Source organism: Bombyx mandarina, chromosome 03 (genome assembly GCF_030267445.1).
Source record: "Bombyx mandarina strain Sakado chromosome 03, ASM3026744v2".
NCBI classification, from domain to species: domain Eukaryota; kingdom Metazoa; phylum Arthropoda; class Insecta; order Lepidoptera; family Bombycidae; genus Bombyx; species Bombyx mandarina.
The window spans coordinates 351,632-369,450 of NC_143210.1; the positions used below are offsets into that span (position 1 = coordinate 351,632).

Consider the following 17,819-nt stretch of genomic DNA (forward strand, 5'->3'; position numbering starts at 1 on the left):
GCCCTCCAGCCTACCCCCGAGGGTAAGCAAATATTCAACATCCGAACGGTCTGTAGCCTTTCCGGTATCGCAGTCGAAACCCCACACAAGAAAGGCACACCTAGCCAGTGCCATAACTGCCAATTATACGGGCATTCTTCCCGTAACTGTCACGCGCGCCCCCGATGCGTCAAGTGCTTAGGCGATCACGCCACGGCCCTATGCACTCGCGATCAAAAAACCGCGACGGAACCGCCTAGCTGCGTCCTGTGTCGAACACAGGGTCACCCCGCAAATTACCGCGGATGTCCCCGAGCCCCGAAAATAAATCGCCGCGTCGCCCGCCAAAACCGCCTCCGAGCTTCCGGCCCAGACATCAAAGCCTCGGCACCCTCTGTGTCGCAGGCTAAGCCAGCGTTCGTTCCGGCGCCGGTGCCCAGTGTCTCGGCCTGGGCGAAACCGTTGTCGTACACGAACACGGCTACAACTCCCTCCTCCGCGATTCGTCCCGCCCCCGCGACTCGTCCCTCTCCCGCGACTCGTCCCTCTCCCGCGACTCGTCCCTCTCTCGCGACTTGCCCTCCGACCGCGTCCGACAATCTCGCTTTAGCGATCGACTTCTTTCAGTCGATCAACTTTGAGCGCGTTAACGCTTTGAGCGACGCCATTCGCGCTGCCTCCACTGCACAACACTTTATCGCCGTTGTGCAAGAATACGCCGACGTATACGCGTCATTAAATACGTACGTCCTCCCCTCACTCCGCCGGTAATCAAAGGCGTATATAAGTAGAATAAAGCCCCTATCCGTAACGATAGGTTTTTTTAACGCTTACGGTCTCGCAAATCAACGTGAACAGGTTTCTGACTTTTTGCGTGACCATCAAATTGATATATTTTTAGTGCAGGAGACCCTACTTAAGCCCGCGCGCCGTGACCCTAAAATCGCGAACTATAACATGGTCAGGAACGACAGGCTCTCTGCTCGTGGTGGTGGCACCGTCATTTACTATAGAAGAGCCCTGCATTGCGTCCCGCTCGATCCTCCCGCGCTCGCTAATATCGAAGCATCAGTGTGCCGAATCTCACTGACGGGACACGCGCCGATCGTTATCGCGTCCGTTTATCTTCCACCGGATAAGATCGTTCTAAGCAGTGATATCGAGGCGCTGCTCGGTATGGGAAGCTCTGTCATTCTGGCGGGCGACCTAAATTGTAAACACATCAGGTGGAACTCACACACTACAACCCCGAATGGCAGGCGGCTTGACGCGTTAGTTGATGATCTCGCCTTCGATATCGTCACTCCGCTAACCCCGACTCACTACCCGCTAAATATCGCGCATCGCCCGGATATACTCGACATAGCGTTATTAAAAAGCGTAACTCTGCGCTTACACTCGATCGAAGTAGTTTCAGAGTTAGATTCAGACCACCGTCCCGTCGTTATGAAGCTCGGTCACGCTCCCGATTCCGTTCCCGTCACGAGGACTGTGGTGGATTGGCAGACGCTGGGCGTCAGCCTGGCTGAATCTGATCCTCCATCGCTCCCGTTTAGCCCGGACTCTACCCCGTCTCCTCAGGATACCGCTGAAGCCATAGACATCTTAACGTCACACATCACCTCGACATTAGATAGGTCATCGAAACAAGTTGTAGCGGAGGACTTCCTTCACCGCTTCAAATTGTCCGACGATATTAGGGAGCTCCTAAGAGCTAAGAACGCCTCAATACGCGCCTACGATAGGTATCCTACCGCGGAAAATCGTATTCGAATGCGTGCCCTACAACGCGACGTAAAGTCTCGCATCGCCGAAGTCCGAGATGCCAGATGGTCTGATTTCTTAGAAGGACTCGCGCCCTCCCAAAGGTACCCCCTCCCCTTACTACCGCTTAGCTCGTACTCTCAAATCGGATACGGTAGTAACTATGCCCCCCCTCGTAGGCCCCTCAGGCCGACTCACGGCGTTCGATGATGACGAAAAAGCAGAGCTGCTGGCCGATACATTGCAAACCCAGTGTACGCCCAGCACTCAATCCGTGGACCCTGTTCATGTAGAATTAGTAGACAGTGAGGTAGAACGCAGAGCCTCCTTGCCACCCTCGGATGCGTTACCACCAGTCACCCCGATGGAAGTTAAAGACTTGATCAAAGACCTACGTCCTCGCAAGGCTCCCGGTTCCGACGGTATATCTAACCGCGTTATTAAACTTCTACCCGTCCAACTCATCGTGATGTTGGCATCTATTTTCAATGCCGCTATGGCGAACTGTATCTTTCCCGCGGTGTGGAAAGAAGCGGACGTTATCGGCATACATAAACCCGGTAAACCAAAAAATCATCCGACGAGCTACCGCCCGATCAGCCTCCTCATGTCTCTAGGCAAACTGTATGAGCGTCTGCTCTACAAACGCCTCAGAGACTTCGTCTCATCCAAGGGCATTCTCATCGATGAACAATTCGGATTCCGTACAAATCACTCATGCGTTCAACAGGTGCACCGCCTCACGGAGCACAGTCTTGTGGGGCTTAATCGACCAAAACCGTTATACACGGGAGCTCTCTTCTTCGACGTCGCAAAAGCGTTCGACAAAGTCTGGCACAACGGTTTGATTTTCAAACTATTCAATATGGGTGTGCCGGATAGTCTCGTGCTCATCATACGGGACTTCTTGTCGAACTGCTCTTTTCGATATCGAGTCGAGGGGACCCGCTCCTCCCCACGACCTCTCACAGCTGGAGTCCCGCAAGGCTCTGTCCTCTCACCCCTCCTATTTGGCTTATTCGTTAACGATAATCCCCGGTCGCCGCCGACCCATTTAGCTTTATTCGCCGACGACACGACTGTTTACTATTCCAGTAGAAACAAGTCCCTAATCGCGAAGAAGCTTCAGAGCGCAGCCCTAGCCCTAGGACAGTGGTTCCGAAAATGGCGCATATACATCAACCCAGCGAAAAGTACTGCGGTGCTATTTCAGAGGGGAAGCTCCACACGGATTTCCTCCCGTATTAGGAGGATGAATCTCACACCCCCGATTACTCTCTTTAGTCAATCCATACCCTGGGCCAGGAAGGTCAAATACCTGGGCGTTACCCTGGATGCATCGATGACATTCCGCCCGCATATAAAATCAGTCCGTGACCGTGCCGCGTTTATTCTCGGTAGACTCTACCCCATGATCTGTAAGCGGAGTAAAATGTCCCTTCGGAACAAGGTGACACTTTACAAAACTTGCATAAGGCCCGTCATGACTTACGCGAGTGTGGTGTTCGCTCACGCGGCGCGCACACACATAGACACCCTTCAATCTCTACAATCCCGCTTTTGCAGGTTAGCCGTCGGAGCTCCGTGGTTCGTGAGGAACGTTGACCTACACGATGACCTGGGCCTCGAATCTATACAGAAATACATGAAGTCAGCGTCGGAACGGTACTTCGATAAGGCTATGCGTCATGATAATCGCCTTATCGTAGCCGCCGCTGACTACTCCCCGAATCCTGATCATGCAGGAGCCAGTCACCGTCGACGCCCTAGACACGTCCTTACGGATCCATCAGATCCAATAACCTTTGCACTAGACGCCTTCAGCTCTAGGAGCAGGCTTAGGGACCTCGGTAACCGTACTCGTCGAACTCGACAAAGAGTTTGCCGTGCAACTTAACCCATGAATCAGCTCGCTGAGTTTCTCGCCGGATCTTCTCAGCGGGTCGCGATTCCGATCCGGTAGTAGATTCATTCGCGAAGCAGCTACTCTTGAGTTGTTAGGTCTCCTTCGGAGGCGCTCGGGTAGCTGTTAGCAAATCCCACCCCTCCTGGCTGAGCCTTTGCTCGCCCACCTGTCCTGGTGAAACTGGAAAGGCCTCCGGGCCACAAGTAATCATTCAATCATAAAAAAAAAAAAAAAAAAAAAAAACATTAAACACACTACATACCATTTATTTGACGCACACACGCATGCATACTATTTATTGTCAAACTTTTGTTCTTGACGTCTGTTGTCAAATTGAGAATAGATTAAAATATATTGTTTGTCTTTGTTAATATTTTTTATAGTGTAGTCTTGGCGAAATTTGTGATTATAGAAGTATAAAATACAATCATAATACTGTACAAACTTACAATTCCAATTAATTATAGTCGAATTTCGATAACTGCGGGACCTCTAGTAGAATGTTAAAAAGTATCTTACGTGGTATTTAGATTACAAAGTATATTTCTGTAAAGTGTCATTTAAATGTTGCATTTTTCGTACCTAATTCAATAATAAACATCTAAACCAACCATCTCATTTAGAATTTTAGGATGGGTATAGATTATGTGTCTTTTGTTGATATTTTGAAAAATGTAATTGTAAGGATTCAAAGCGTAATATTTAAATTTGATTGAATTAGTAATCGATTTCACTTAGGTTCTACTTAAACATTAATAATTTTTGTGTACTTTGTGATGCCGATAGTGTATTAAGCAAATAAATGAGAAAGAAACTTGAACACGGAAATTGCATTTAATCAATCAATAAATATATTGAAACTCCTCCTCCGTGCGTCGTATTCCTCCGTTCTGAGGATCATCGCGAGCTTTACTGAGCACTTTTATTAGGACTATGTTCCTCTATTCACTTCTGTCCTCCGCGCAGTGGATAGCGACATTGATGCTGGATTCCAAAGTCGTCTTAATCTGATCGGACCAGCGCATAGGACTTCGCCCCCTAGGCTTCTTTCCTTCCACTTTGCCGGTGATGAGAAGTCTTTCGAGATTGTCACCCTTTTTCCTCGCAACGTGACCGAAAAACTCTAAAATCCTACGTAGGCGAATGGTGGAGAGTCTAAGGAGACCCCTAGTTCTTCCAGAATTGATGCATTTGTCCGATGCTCCGTCCAGGGAATCCGCAGCATTTTCCTCTAGCACCACATCTCAAACGCGTCGATCCGACTATATTGAAATTAAACTGAATTAAATGAAAGTAGAAAGTATACCGTTGTACCTAGCGGGGCACAGTACATAATATGAACAGTATCTTGAGTCTACCGAAGTACTACTCTAGGATTTCCTGCGGCTTTCGATTTTAGATATCTCCATGAACCCCCACAATAGTCTGTCCTGCACACAGATATTATATTTAGATTATAAACTTCTTACGGAAAACTTTAGATAAGTTCTTTAACAAATGATCCTGTCAAGGAGCGTTGCGATGACGCAGGGCTCGACCTCGGGGTATCTCCCGGGATGACAAAATAAATGAGTGACTATTAACTTCCAAGAAGGACCTCTAATAATAATGCTGTTTATTACTTTTACTCATCGACGTATTAAGATGGTTCAAAATCAAGGCAATTCAAGATCGGAGACGGATAAGATAGTTTTGCAGTATCATAAGTAAGTAACTAATGTAAAATATGAGGTTTGTTCGTGTATGGAGAATTGAGATTGGCTGACATGTAGTTTACATCTTAGTGGAGCCCGGGGGTGCCATAGTGTGCACGATAGTTTTATTCGATTTTTTTTTTAAATTGTGATTGGGAAATGTGTTAAGTTTTTTTTACAATACCAAATAATTTTTTTCACAAAACATACAGATTAACATGAAGACTCAACTGGCAATGTAAGACTTTGAGAGCGTGATATAAACTAGCGCATTCAAGAATTGATAATTCGAATCATTTCTTCTTCTGCTGACCATACACATCGTATTGAGATGTGACTGAAGCCTGCCATCTACAACAGCCATCTTGACACTTGAGGTTTCACTTTGAGAAGGCGGCACGACATGAAAACCCTCTTGTCGTGGCCGCTGGAAACTACACACCCGATCCTGTAGACCGAATGGTAAACAGTCGACGTCGCCCAAAACACGTCATTACGGAGCCTCCCGATCCATTAACGGTGCTTTTCGGTACCACAAGCACCGATCACCAACCTCGTCGAACCCGTCGCTTGCGACGAAGGGCTCGACGAGCGAATTAACCCATAGACACAGCCCACTGAGTTTCTCGCCGGATCTTCTCAGTGGGTCGCGTTTCCGATCCGGTGGTAGATTCTACGAAGCACTGCTCTTGCTAGGGTCAGTGTTAGCAACTCTCCGGTTTGAGCCCCGAGAGCTCACCTACATGTTAGGGCAAGGCTATCAGCATAGGTAGGAAAAAAACTTGAGGTTAGAATCTCGATTGCGTTATAACGTCTATTTTTTATAAATTTACGATACGAATTGAAGCCCCGGCTCTGAGATGAAGCTGCATTATTCATTGTTAAACACCACGTAATATATTTTGACGCTTAGTCACAAAAATATATTTTTTTGTTTATTAATATATTAAATGCAGTTGGTAATCTGTGTTTAAAGTTACGCATGCGATATCTCCGCAGCGTGTCGCGGGCACTGCGACGTGTCCCTTTTTATACGAGATTTGAAGAAGGCACTTTACGGAATTGAACCGTCCGTGGCTCATTATATAGAGCTCCCGCTGTAGTCACAATCCCGCGGTAACAATGTAAGGTGATACTCCAAGTAATTTCAACTAATGAGGTCGTCGACACATTGTGTTTACGAAAATTGTGATCACTTACTGAAGACTCAAATTACAGTTTCTGATTACACATAATCATTTGGCCGGCCCTATATAGTGGACCAACCCTCGAGCACATGGCATTAAGTATTCGTCGGAGTCTATAGACATCCCAGCGTGTATACACGTCTACAAAGTGCAGTTTGAGTATTATGTGTTTACGTATGATATTATGCTCTTTTAGATAAAGTTTGTCGTATCGTTCAAACCGTAAGGTATGACTGAAGTTAATACAAGATTCTGGTACTAAAATTAATTTTAACTGTCGCGGGCTGTACATAGTGTCACTTTTTAAGTAATATAATAATATAAGTTCATGTAAATTTTAATGTAGTTAATGTATGCAGGCTTGAATTGAAATAACAAAGAGGCAACAATACTGGAAGTGTCAGACACGTCACGCCGTCTGTTTCTTCCGCAGACTAAACAGGGACCGAGACAACAATAAATATTGTAGAGTTACTATTCGGTTGTTGATCGAGATTCGACCGTAATCACTGATACCTCAAGATTTCAATTCGTTTTCTATATGTTACTTTTATTGTATTTTAATAAAATGCTGTTAAAACTAAATGCATTTCACTCTCCCTTAAAGTGGCATGGTGGATGTTGGTATTCAAATACCCCGGTCACCGATTCGCATCAGAGGGGCCATGAGTTCGTTTGCTCACCTTAGAAACTCCAAAAAGGTTAATAAAAATTGATCGATGTACCAGGAGCGTGGGGCGTCCTCCGACCAGGTGGACCGACGACTTAGTACGCACGGCGGGAAGTCGTTGGATGCGGAAGGCGGAGGACCGCATTCTGTGGAAGGCATTGGGGAAGGCCTATGCCAGCAGTGGGCAGATAAAGGCTGATGATGATGATGATGTAAATCGACTTACATAGCAACATTTCACTCGTAAACAATCTTAAAGAACTTTGCGAATAAAAATCCGACCGTTATTAATTCAACACGTTTTTCCTTCCGCATAAAGTGCGTGAAATGCGTGCGTGCGTACTCCCTGAATGTTGCGGGATGTAAGAGCTCCTCGAGAACGGTGCCCAGAGGAACTAAATATACATAAAACATGAGCGCAAACTAAAATCATGTCGTATTTCTTCTTTAACGGGAATTTCAAATCAATGATTTACTGTGCGAGGTAGCGTTACGAACGTCGGAATTGACGCTCGATTTGTAGTTTATTTGGAAAGTAGCAATAACAGCAGCAATCCTATCGTAGAATTTCATTTCAGACATGTGTCTCCATCGTGCTTATTTCTTTCTTTATTTAAAGTGGAAATGAAACGACGCAAAATAGTGCACATCTGTTCTGTGATAGCTATTTGAGTAATGGAGAGAGTTGCGCCTTCCTGCGTTGGTACTGCTATCTATTTGTCCCTAAGCAATTATGTTGTCCGCTGTGAAGATCGGACTGGACTAAATTGTTTAAAAATTCGTTAGTCAAAAGTTATTGAGCAAGCAGCATGTCCGTGAATTTAATTGCGTAGATAGGTGTTATAGGCTTACCGCTTTAACACCAGGTGGGCCGTGGGCTCGTTCACCCAACCAAGCAATTAAAAATAAATAAATAACTCCTCTTTCTGTGTACACTCCAGAAAGTGTTGTTGTCTATACCCATTTAAGCAATAAAAAAAACAAAAAAAATTGTAATATATACAAAGTAAATATAACCGATCCCAAAAATGGCTGGTACTGCATGTGATATTATAAAAATAAAATCAAGAAAATACGTTTAATTAGCACGCAATGCAGTACAGTACAATGAAAAATTTGCTAAGGACGGTCTAGTGGGAGCTCGGGACACGATCGTTAGTTGCAAATAGTTTCCGGGAACACGATATAATATCAGTAAAACTAGAAGTATACATTTATTCGTAGCATAATTGAATAGTTTTTCGTTCATTTGGGATACGTGATTCGTTGCTACTTCGGCAACGGAATCGACCTGTCATACATCATATTTGGTCTAGTGATGCTAACTCTTTGGTCGCGCTTCTGATATTACGATGTGCTTTAATTATTCATGTTCAAACAGACGCCCGGTATCGCGTGGTGCAGGACACGGGGACCTTCACATGAGGTGTAAGAAGTGAATTAGATAAAATGGTTTCGTAAATTTTGACAGTAATTGCCAAGACTGTGATCCGTGATTAAATGTAATTTTGAACATTGATAATGACAAGGGCATATGATTAGTCGTCCCTTAAATTTCGTTAGAGAACGGAAATGGCATAGCGCTGTAACACCGCGCAGGGAGTTTGGACTGTACGGAGGAAACGTGTAGAAGTAATGATCTCTGGAAATGTATGCGTAATGCGAAGTGTACTGGAGTAATATTTAAGATTATCACGTCATCTCCTCTCTAACGCCGCTTCGTCCTGGAACCGGTGTGCTTGTCCACGAGTCGACAGTTTTGAGTAATGATCGGCTCTGGAATAAACTCCCCGTGGTGTTTTCCGATCGCTGTAATTTTTCCTTCTTTAAGCCCGGTTGTTTAATAGTGTAGGCAGGCCGATATTTTAAGTTAAGTGGCTATCGAATCCCATAGATATTAGGGTAGTGTTAATTGGAATTATGGCGATTCTATCCAGCAAACTTTAGACAATGGAGGTGGAATGAACGCTTCGGGAAGCAGGCGAGGTCTATCGCTATCATTGTTGATAAGATAATCTCCTCTCTACCCTGCTCCTTTATAAGACAGAGCTGCTCATTTATCACGTAGCGGCTACGTATCGTGCTTTTGTGGATGTGAACGTTCCTGCGTCGTGCTGCAGTTGTGCAGGCTTAAGTACAAGTTGTAAGTTATGTTAAGAAACATCTGACATACATGCTTCATGAAATCTGGTCAAATACTATCTTCCTTAAAGACATAGTTCGTTGGAACTTTATTAGTTTAGCATTTTTTTCGCTCTTGAGAATTAAATGAGGAATACAGCGCGGATGCACGGTGCCAGCCCGTCTATGGCTATTTATTGCATAGGTATAATAATGAAGCTACTCGCACCTAAGTTCGCTCCTGTTGAATTTCTGCCCAAGTACGCGCCCGTCTTCGGTTACCTAATCCGTAGATGTTTGCATATTATTAGTGATATTAGTGTGTTACCGCTGCTACCGCTGTTACGGAGGGAGTCCCGGGATTATGTATCAGCAGTGCCACTCAGGTTCAGATTACACGGGCTCTCCATTGTAATCGATAATTTGTAATTTGTAATGTGCGACTTACTTGAAGCGCTGTAATTAGATATTTTTGTGATCGTAATGAGCTCGTCCACTCATCTAAGCAATAAAAAAATAAACTTGAATTTTTTTAAAGATATATTTGTTTGAAAGAAAACAAGTTCCAAATTGTGTAATTATAGAATTCCACGAAATAATATAGAAGCTCTTTACCATTATATATAGGGATAAGACGGCAGCTTCGTAGAAATTTCTCAGCATTTCTTTTCAACCAGAGAATTTTATTGGTAAAATCTCACAATACGCAATGAGCATACTTTTTTGTTACTTAGTAAACATCTTTACCAGCAAAAACGCTATTTATATCTATTGCAGGAAACTTAAAGGGGTTCACGAGGAGACTTAGGTATGTTTGTAGGTCGTTTATCGCTCCAAGGTTAACGGTCACCAGAATATAGAGATACCATAGCATCGCGGTCAGCCACAGACGTGTAGCCGGTACCTATCACAGAGTACAGGATATTTGACAGATGCCTCAATCTCGCTAACGACATTTAATAACATGATTTATTTATTTATTTAGACACACCAACAGCAATACACAAAACATTCCAGCTTAAAATTAACATGTATATAATTAAGTACTGGTATGTAAGCCAGCTACAGGCATGTACAGCAATCTCTTCTAACACACTATCACATGTTACAGCAATTTTTATTATTATTAGATAAGTTAGAAAATATACAAGTTTTGAACAAAAACATTTGGATTTGGATTTCGGTCTACGGAGCAATGTCACCCGCTCGGTGGAAGATCTTATTTTTGTCGATTACTCCCAAACTGGTGACCGGAACTACTGCAAATTTACTACAGCATCAGCCATCAGTTCTGGAACTCTCGCAAATAAACACAAGTCATCCCAGGCTAGTCAACAGTCGTCCCACAGCAAGCCAGCATTGCAGCCTCAACAGATCCGTTCCCCGTCTCATCGTGCCGCTACAGCCTACCTCAGCCCCCGGATTATCAACCATTGTAGTCACATATCTCCGACGTCGCAGTTCTGCATCACATGGATTATGTGCGATGACAGTGATACAGCCTTCAATTTCGAATTACTACAGATTTAGAGCATCACTGGCACTTGCAAGCTAATCTCAGCACAGACAACGCTAACTTAATGGCACGATCTCCATAATTGTCTTGGGCAGAAGTGACGGAAATGTTTGGTAGAGTAACAAAGGTGTTATGGAGGGAGGGGGAGAATGAAGTGATAAAAGCTCGATGTGATTAACACACGTGTATCTCTTTATCACCAGTCGGAGATAACATTATCACGCCAAGTCTGGTCTCTGGGATCCTACAGATTTGTATATTCCGGTTCGTTAATAGCATGTTTACGTGTAGGCGTGTAACGGACACAAATATTCAAATGAAACGCAGATTCGTGACCCGAAACCCTTATCGGATTAAATTAACATTAATGTGCCCTAAATTATTTATCTTTATTTAGTTCACTTGAGTCGTTTCACTACACAAAGGGGTTGGTTCATTTAGGCGCACCGAGGTACTTCCAAGTAGATTTTAATTCTGTAACTTCATTAATCCGTGAACAGAAAAATTGTGAATTATTCGAATTGTCAGAAAAAAATTGTCTGTAGAAAATATGAGGATACGCCTGAGCCTTAGCTCTCAGTCGGAACCCTCAGGGCGCGAGCTATAATCGCACTCGTGACTGTTTTTAGTCCTCGGCCGACTCGCAAACACATTAAACCACCACAAAATACGGCGAGAGATTGAACCGCTATTTTCATAAATTTTATTCATGCCTTTACAGACACTTTTATATAGTCACGACCGGAATGCAGTCTCACCACGGAGAAGAACACGAAAGAAACTCACAGCTGGCTCTTCTGAAAATAATTCTTTAAGATTAGTTATTACTACAGTCAAACTGTTTTTTTTTTATTTATTGCTTAGTTGGGTGGACGAGCTCACGTCCCACCTGATGTTAAGTGGTTACCGGAGCCCATAGACATCTAGAACGTAAATGCCACCACCCACCTTGAGATGTAAGTTCTAAGGTCACATTATAGTTACAACGAATGCCTTCAAACCGAAATGCATCACTGCTTCACGGCAGAAATAGGTAGAGTGGTGGTACCTACCCGTGCAGACTCACAAGAGGTCCTATCACCAGTAAAGAATCGTTACAATGTATTATTATAGTAATTAGTATAGCTATATATAACTTGTATAGTAATGTAGTGATTAGAAGTAGTTTGTCGACAATGCGGAGCTCTGGTCCTAGATCTGTCCAGTGCCATTGCTCTGGGGCAAAGTTTAATGTCCAGGACGTCTTTAACATTTACTTTATTATCTGGACATAATAATATCTCTAAATTGATATAATTACAACTTGAATAAAATTCTAATTAAATCGAAGCATTGCCATCCTAATAGTCGGGAGTCGCTACTTTTAATGGTAAGCAATAAAGGATCCGAACCTGTCGTCAAATTTAACCGAGCTCGGTATAAAGTTAGTGTGCTGCACAGAATAAAACAAAGAAGTCAATTAATATAAACAAAGCTACAGAATAGCGCAGGGAGTGGTGCCGGTCCATAGGTGAGCGTTTTTGCCGCGTTTTTTATGTAATTATATACCGCATGCCACCATTACTGCGAGGAAATATTGCTACGGATACTTATATTCTGTAGTATTTTTTTATAGTTAATATACATTTTTAGGCTTGCAATTATTTATTTGATAATAAGAATTTTCTTCACTATATCCATAGTGGTACTGTTAGAGGGCACGGGGGAGACCTTCATGGAATGCATTGCATACGGTTACAGTTGACAACATTTAACTGGTCTATTTTGGGATATTAAGCTAAGCTTGTCAAACAAATTTTATTTTTAATAATAACCTGCTTAAGTATATAATTGTTTGTATGGGAGGCTGTCTAAGGTAACAAGTTTTATCAGTAGAAGTCGCCGCAACAGATCTTCAGAGCGTCGATTTGCTTTTACCATTTAAGATTATCTATTTTTCGAATTAACAGCAGTACTAACATGAAGTATCCGACAGAGAGCAAACAGCTCGAATTCATGCTATTGTTAACCAATATTGATGACTAAAATAAAGAAAATCGCTACAACACAACGAATGTGCCACTAGCTTTATCTCTGGAGCTCGTAGTAATTACGTTCTCGTAGCAGCCTCGTAGCGCCCTCTACGAATGCTCGTTTAAAAGGAATGCTACGAAAAAGCAAATTTTCTCAAACTTGCTCTATACGAAGTATATCGACTCTTGAAGTTGTTATTCACTTTGTTCGTTTTCTGAAGAACGCGATCAATTAAAGATACATTTTTCAAACTGATCACTGAAAAATGCTGGCACCCGGCTCGATAGCTTGTACTTGACTCTCAGACGAGAACGTAATGAGAACAACTGTCCAGAGCGGTCGTCTCAAAGGCTGGACAAGGTCGAGCGGGCTGGCGGCACGTCGCGACGCCGGGATTCAGACAGATTGACTTCAGCGTCCGGCGCTTACCTACTACTACACAAAAATAACCAAAACAATGTATTATTTTTATTTATAATAATAAAAAAAATGTGATCCAGCCCTCGGGCCACAATAGATTAAGCTGTCAACAGTGCCTAATGATTCTAATGTTAACTCTTATATGTATGTTGAAAAAAATGTATTTCTTTACTTTAGAAGCTCGGACATTGGAATTTGTTTTCTGAGAAAATGTTGGGTAAAGTGCTACATACCATCACCCACTTTACATACCACTTTAGTACTAATACTAAGTACCCGCTTAACTTAGAGCACTGAAGGAAAGCAAAATACTTTACCTAAAGAAATATTACTTATAAATAAATTATACTTGTGAATTATAAGAGACGCACTCATTATTACTTATCCGATAATTTAAAAACGAACCGGGTGGAACAGTAAAATAACTTCTTAGGCAATATGTACAAAAAGCATAAAATAAATATCTACTGATTTTTTGTCGTATAAAGTAGAATTTTAATGAACAGAATGATCTAGTTGAAGCTCAAAGCTCTACACAAGCTTTTGAATTAGGTTTAATCTAGAAAATAAGTTGGCTTCAGTGGCGTGTTTTCTAAAGTATTTTGATTTGTACTGGCCTCGATACGCCACGTGTGCCGTGAGCCTGCCCATGCAACTACTGAAATGACAATATAAAACTATGCAACAAGGTCTAATCTTATTTACTCTTGTTACAGATGAGAACGACATGGAGCTTGGTGCTTTTGGCGCTTTTTGTCATCGTCTTAGCTGACTCGACTGAAGGTAAAATATATTAATAAGCTTAAAAGAAATTATTACTTAGCTTTAGATGAGGTATCATTATTCAGGTCTGTTTGGCAATTACGAGTAGTTGGAAGAAGTCGGTATGCGGCTCTGGTGATGTTCTCATACTGACTCTTCCTTCCCATTATCACCGCCAGGGCACATAAAATTCTCGCCTTATTTATCTTGCTCCTATTGTTATATTTGAAGTTACCCGAACTAGATTACATCGTGTTTTTTTTTAAAGTACATAATTATGTTTTTCTTTAGGAGTCACTCTTTCAATAATTTGGTTTGTTACTCTTGCCAAAAATATTTATAATTTGGTTATAACTAATTACATAGGTACTTAAGTACTACATATATATGTATTGTTCTGCTGTTTTCTTTATTTTACTTTTATATTTTTAAAACCGATTGATTCCAACCGTCTTGTCCACTTCTGCCGCGCAACAATCGCGTGTTTCGGTCTCATGGATACCACAACAGTTTGATGTTTCGACCTCATGTCTCAAGGACTGCGACAACGCACACATTAAGACACGTTTTACATTAATATATTATGTGAAGTTTACATTTTGACTCTCACTATCCTCACCCATTATCACATTGACAGTAAAGGCAGTGATTTTGTTAAAATCGTTTGCTAATTTGTTTACCTAACATCACCAAGTGTGCGCGTCTAAAAACGTACGCGTGACCTTCAAGTGCCTGTGAGTCTTCGGCATCACGCGCTACAGCCGTAATCCAAGCCCCAGAACCCTTTCGGTCTGTGCATTATTGAACAGACTCCCGGATACTCGTATAGCGCGCAACACTTTCTTTTGTTTAGTAATTGAAAATAGAACAGATCTTCTCACTAAGCTGGACTGCGAGTCACACAAGTATGCGACCTATAAAAGTATAATGCAAAAGCAATTTTATTTTTAATTAATTAAAAAATCGTCGTAGTCTAAAGTAATAAATTTAATAAACTTCAAATACATACGTACTTAACAAATGTTCACGATTGATTTCCACGCTGAAGGAATAGCATCGTGTAATAGAAAGCAATTCTACAAAAATTATAGCTATTTAATTACTAGCGGTAGTAGGACGTCTTGTGAGTCCGCACGGGTGGACACCACCGCCCTGTCTATTTCTGCCATGAAGCAGTAATGCGTTTCGGTATGAAGGGGGGTAACCATTGTACTGTAAAACTAAAACTTAGAAATTGTGTGTCAATGTGGGTGGCAGTATTTACGTTGTTGATGTCTATGGGCTCCGGTCACCGCTTAACTTTTGGTGGTCCGTGAAAGTGTCCACCCAAAAAACGGTCATTTGCTAGTGTCACTCACGGACATCATCAATATCAGAAACACAACGAATCCCTTCAAAAGATACTCTAAAAATATCCTCACTAAATACAAATTGAACAACAGCGCTTATTCATAGCGCTAAAGCTCCATCTGAAAGCTCCACAAATAGGTCTCGTCCAGCAAAAGCCCAGGCGTGTTTAGCGCAGATAAAGTTTAAGTCCTGACTAGTTTGTTATTCCATTCAAAGGGAGGCTTGTAAACAAACGCCGGCTTTTGGGTTTACTCGCAGCGTGATGCGTTGAGATAATAGTAGTTGCTAGTTCTAATTGAATCACTGGCTGATCTATGAGGCGTATATGTAGTAAATTTAGTATATTAGTAACAATTATGAGGACGCGTTATGTTGTATTTATGTGTATCAGTTGTGGTTGCGTACGTAACATTATTTTATTTAGTCTGAACCTAATCGACATATAAATGTATAGTTATAGATAAATAAAATAGAGTTTACTATCATTTTTCAAAGTCTAATTCTAGTCTTATAATAAAATTATAGCTTCTTGGACACATTTTTCCCCGTCTTTACAAAACAAATGAAAAGAGAAAATGTGTAAATTAGATTTTTAATAACACATAAAATGGATATAAAACGGAGGTACCAGTGATTACCACAGGGGTAGACTAAAAGTAAACAGAAAGGATTGTGATCTCTGAGTGCAAGCTGACGGTACGTCCTATTTCAAATATCACAGATATTGTCGTCAGAAACATCGACATAATGAGTTTAATGTGAAAACGTTAAAATTGAATGATTCTTATATCAATTACCTGGGGAAGTAATTTTTATTCCCTGATAATAAAGTCAGAAAATGTTGTTAGCAATATCTTATCAACCGATGTTAGTTTTGTGTTAGATGTACGTACGAACTATAGGAAAGATATAACTTTTTATCTCTTTGTGAGATCGCCCACGCTCCGTGTACACTGTGCTTAGTACGAGCTTTTTAACGTTCTCGATAGCGTAAAAGTTAACTCATATTTTGTATGCAGTTGGAACTTTTGCTTACGTTTGCCGCTAACTGGGGGCACTGTGGGGGTGGGACCACAGGGCGTTCCAGAATATACACTCGACACTTGTAGCGGCAGATGTAACATTCAAGATAGCTTTTAGACAGGTACCTCTGTTCCTAATAACAAATAACATTTGGTCCGTCGTGATGATCCACCGAGGAAGGACACACTCCCAGTGGTTGATCTTCCTTTTGTAGTGTCCCTCATAGTGTTTAATATCTAAATATAATTATATGTTTAATTTTTAAAACAAACATATTTACAAAACATGTTTTTTTTTTAAACAAAAAGATTACATTCGTATTTATGATAAATAAAATTTTTTGAACATTAGAATTCACTAATCAATTCTACTTAGCCTAAAGCACTCGCTGTAACACTCACAGATAACATCATTTTTTTTTGCATTATTTAATACCTTTACCATAGATAGAGAACGCAGTTACACAATTGAAAAAAAACATTTACAAATATAGTACATTTTACATATTTATGTACATCAAGTACGCACATAATATAATAAGGGTCTGGACTCAACGTTACAGGTCACATCGGGAGCCGCGTTAGTCTTGTAACAATACATCATTCGAATCTGTCGATATCTCAGACCTCTTTCAGTTTCGGCGGAAAGTCGGCAAATAAAGTTAATGGATATGTTCTCTGAGCTGACACAGGGACAGGGCGGACGGCCAACTGTGGTTTAACAATTCAATTCAATTCAACAGAATTAAAGTTATTTGACTAAGCATTTGTAATTTCATTGCTATGTATAAACCCAAACGGCTTTTGACTACAAGCCCTTCTTTGAAATAAACTAGTCAGGACTTAAAATTGAATAGAAGATTTTTTTTTATTGTCATAGATGCAACTGCAAAACCAATCAAATTCTTTTATACCGTAAGTCAACAGTTTTACGCTTTAAGGCTCTCTTTAAGAATTTCGGACACTGGACCGGTAAATGAGCATAGGAACTAGACGGTTAGTTCGGTTATAAAATATAGCAAACGTGACGTGGAAGTAAACGCGATACTCTAAGATGATCCACGTATACTCGTTATGTTTCATTAATACGAATTATTTATTTTATTTATTTCATTTACCTCAGATTTTGCGTTAATATTACATTCATTAACAATCAATAATTATAACCTATATATTATTTTAATATCCAATCATTTGCTCTAATAGATCTACTAGTAAGTTTCGTATCAGGGAATGTGCAGCAGTGTAGCGAGCCCTCACAGGTTGCTGCGCTTGTTTGTTATACGCTTATAACAGCATTGGAATGTATACTAACTTTCATACCAGGCCGTTCAATTATGTTTTTTATTATAATAAATAAATAAGTAAAAAAGACAAATGATACACGTTTTCCTATAGTATGGAAACCAAAAAAG

The 17,819-nt window shown here is 41.4% G+C and overlaps 1 protein-coding gene across 4 annotated transcripts in view; it reads left to right on the top strand.

Annotated features, from left to right (window-relative positions):
* Positions 1-17,819, top strand: part of LOC149503226 (Ig-like and fibronectin type-III domain-containing protein 2) — a 136,772-nt gene that overhangs the window by 78,679 nt on the left and 40,274 nt on the right. For all 4 annotated transcript variants that reach the window (XM_089738958.1, XM_089738973.1, XM_089738967.1 and 1 more), the window contains one exon: positions 13,987-14,053. In XM_089738958.1, the coding sequence (XP_089595084.1) occupies positions 13,987-14,053 (67 nt within the window). The remainder of the gene's footprint in view (positions 1-13,986; positions 14,054-17,819) is intronic.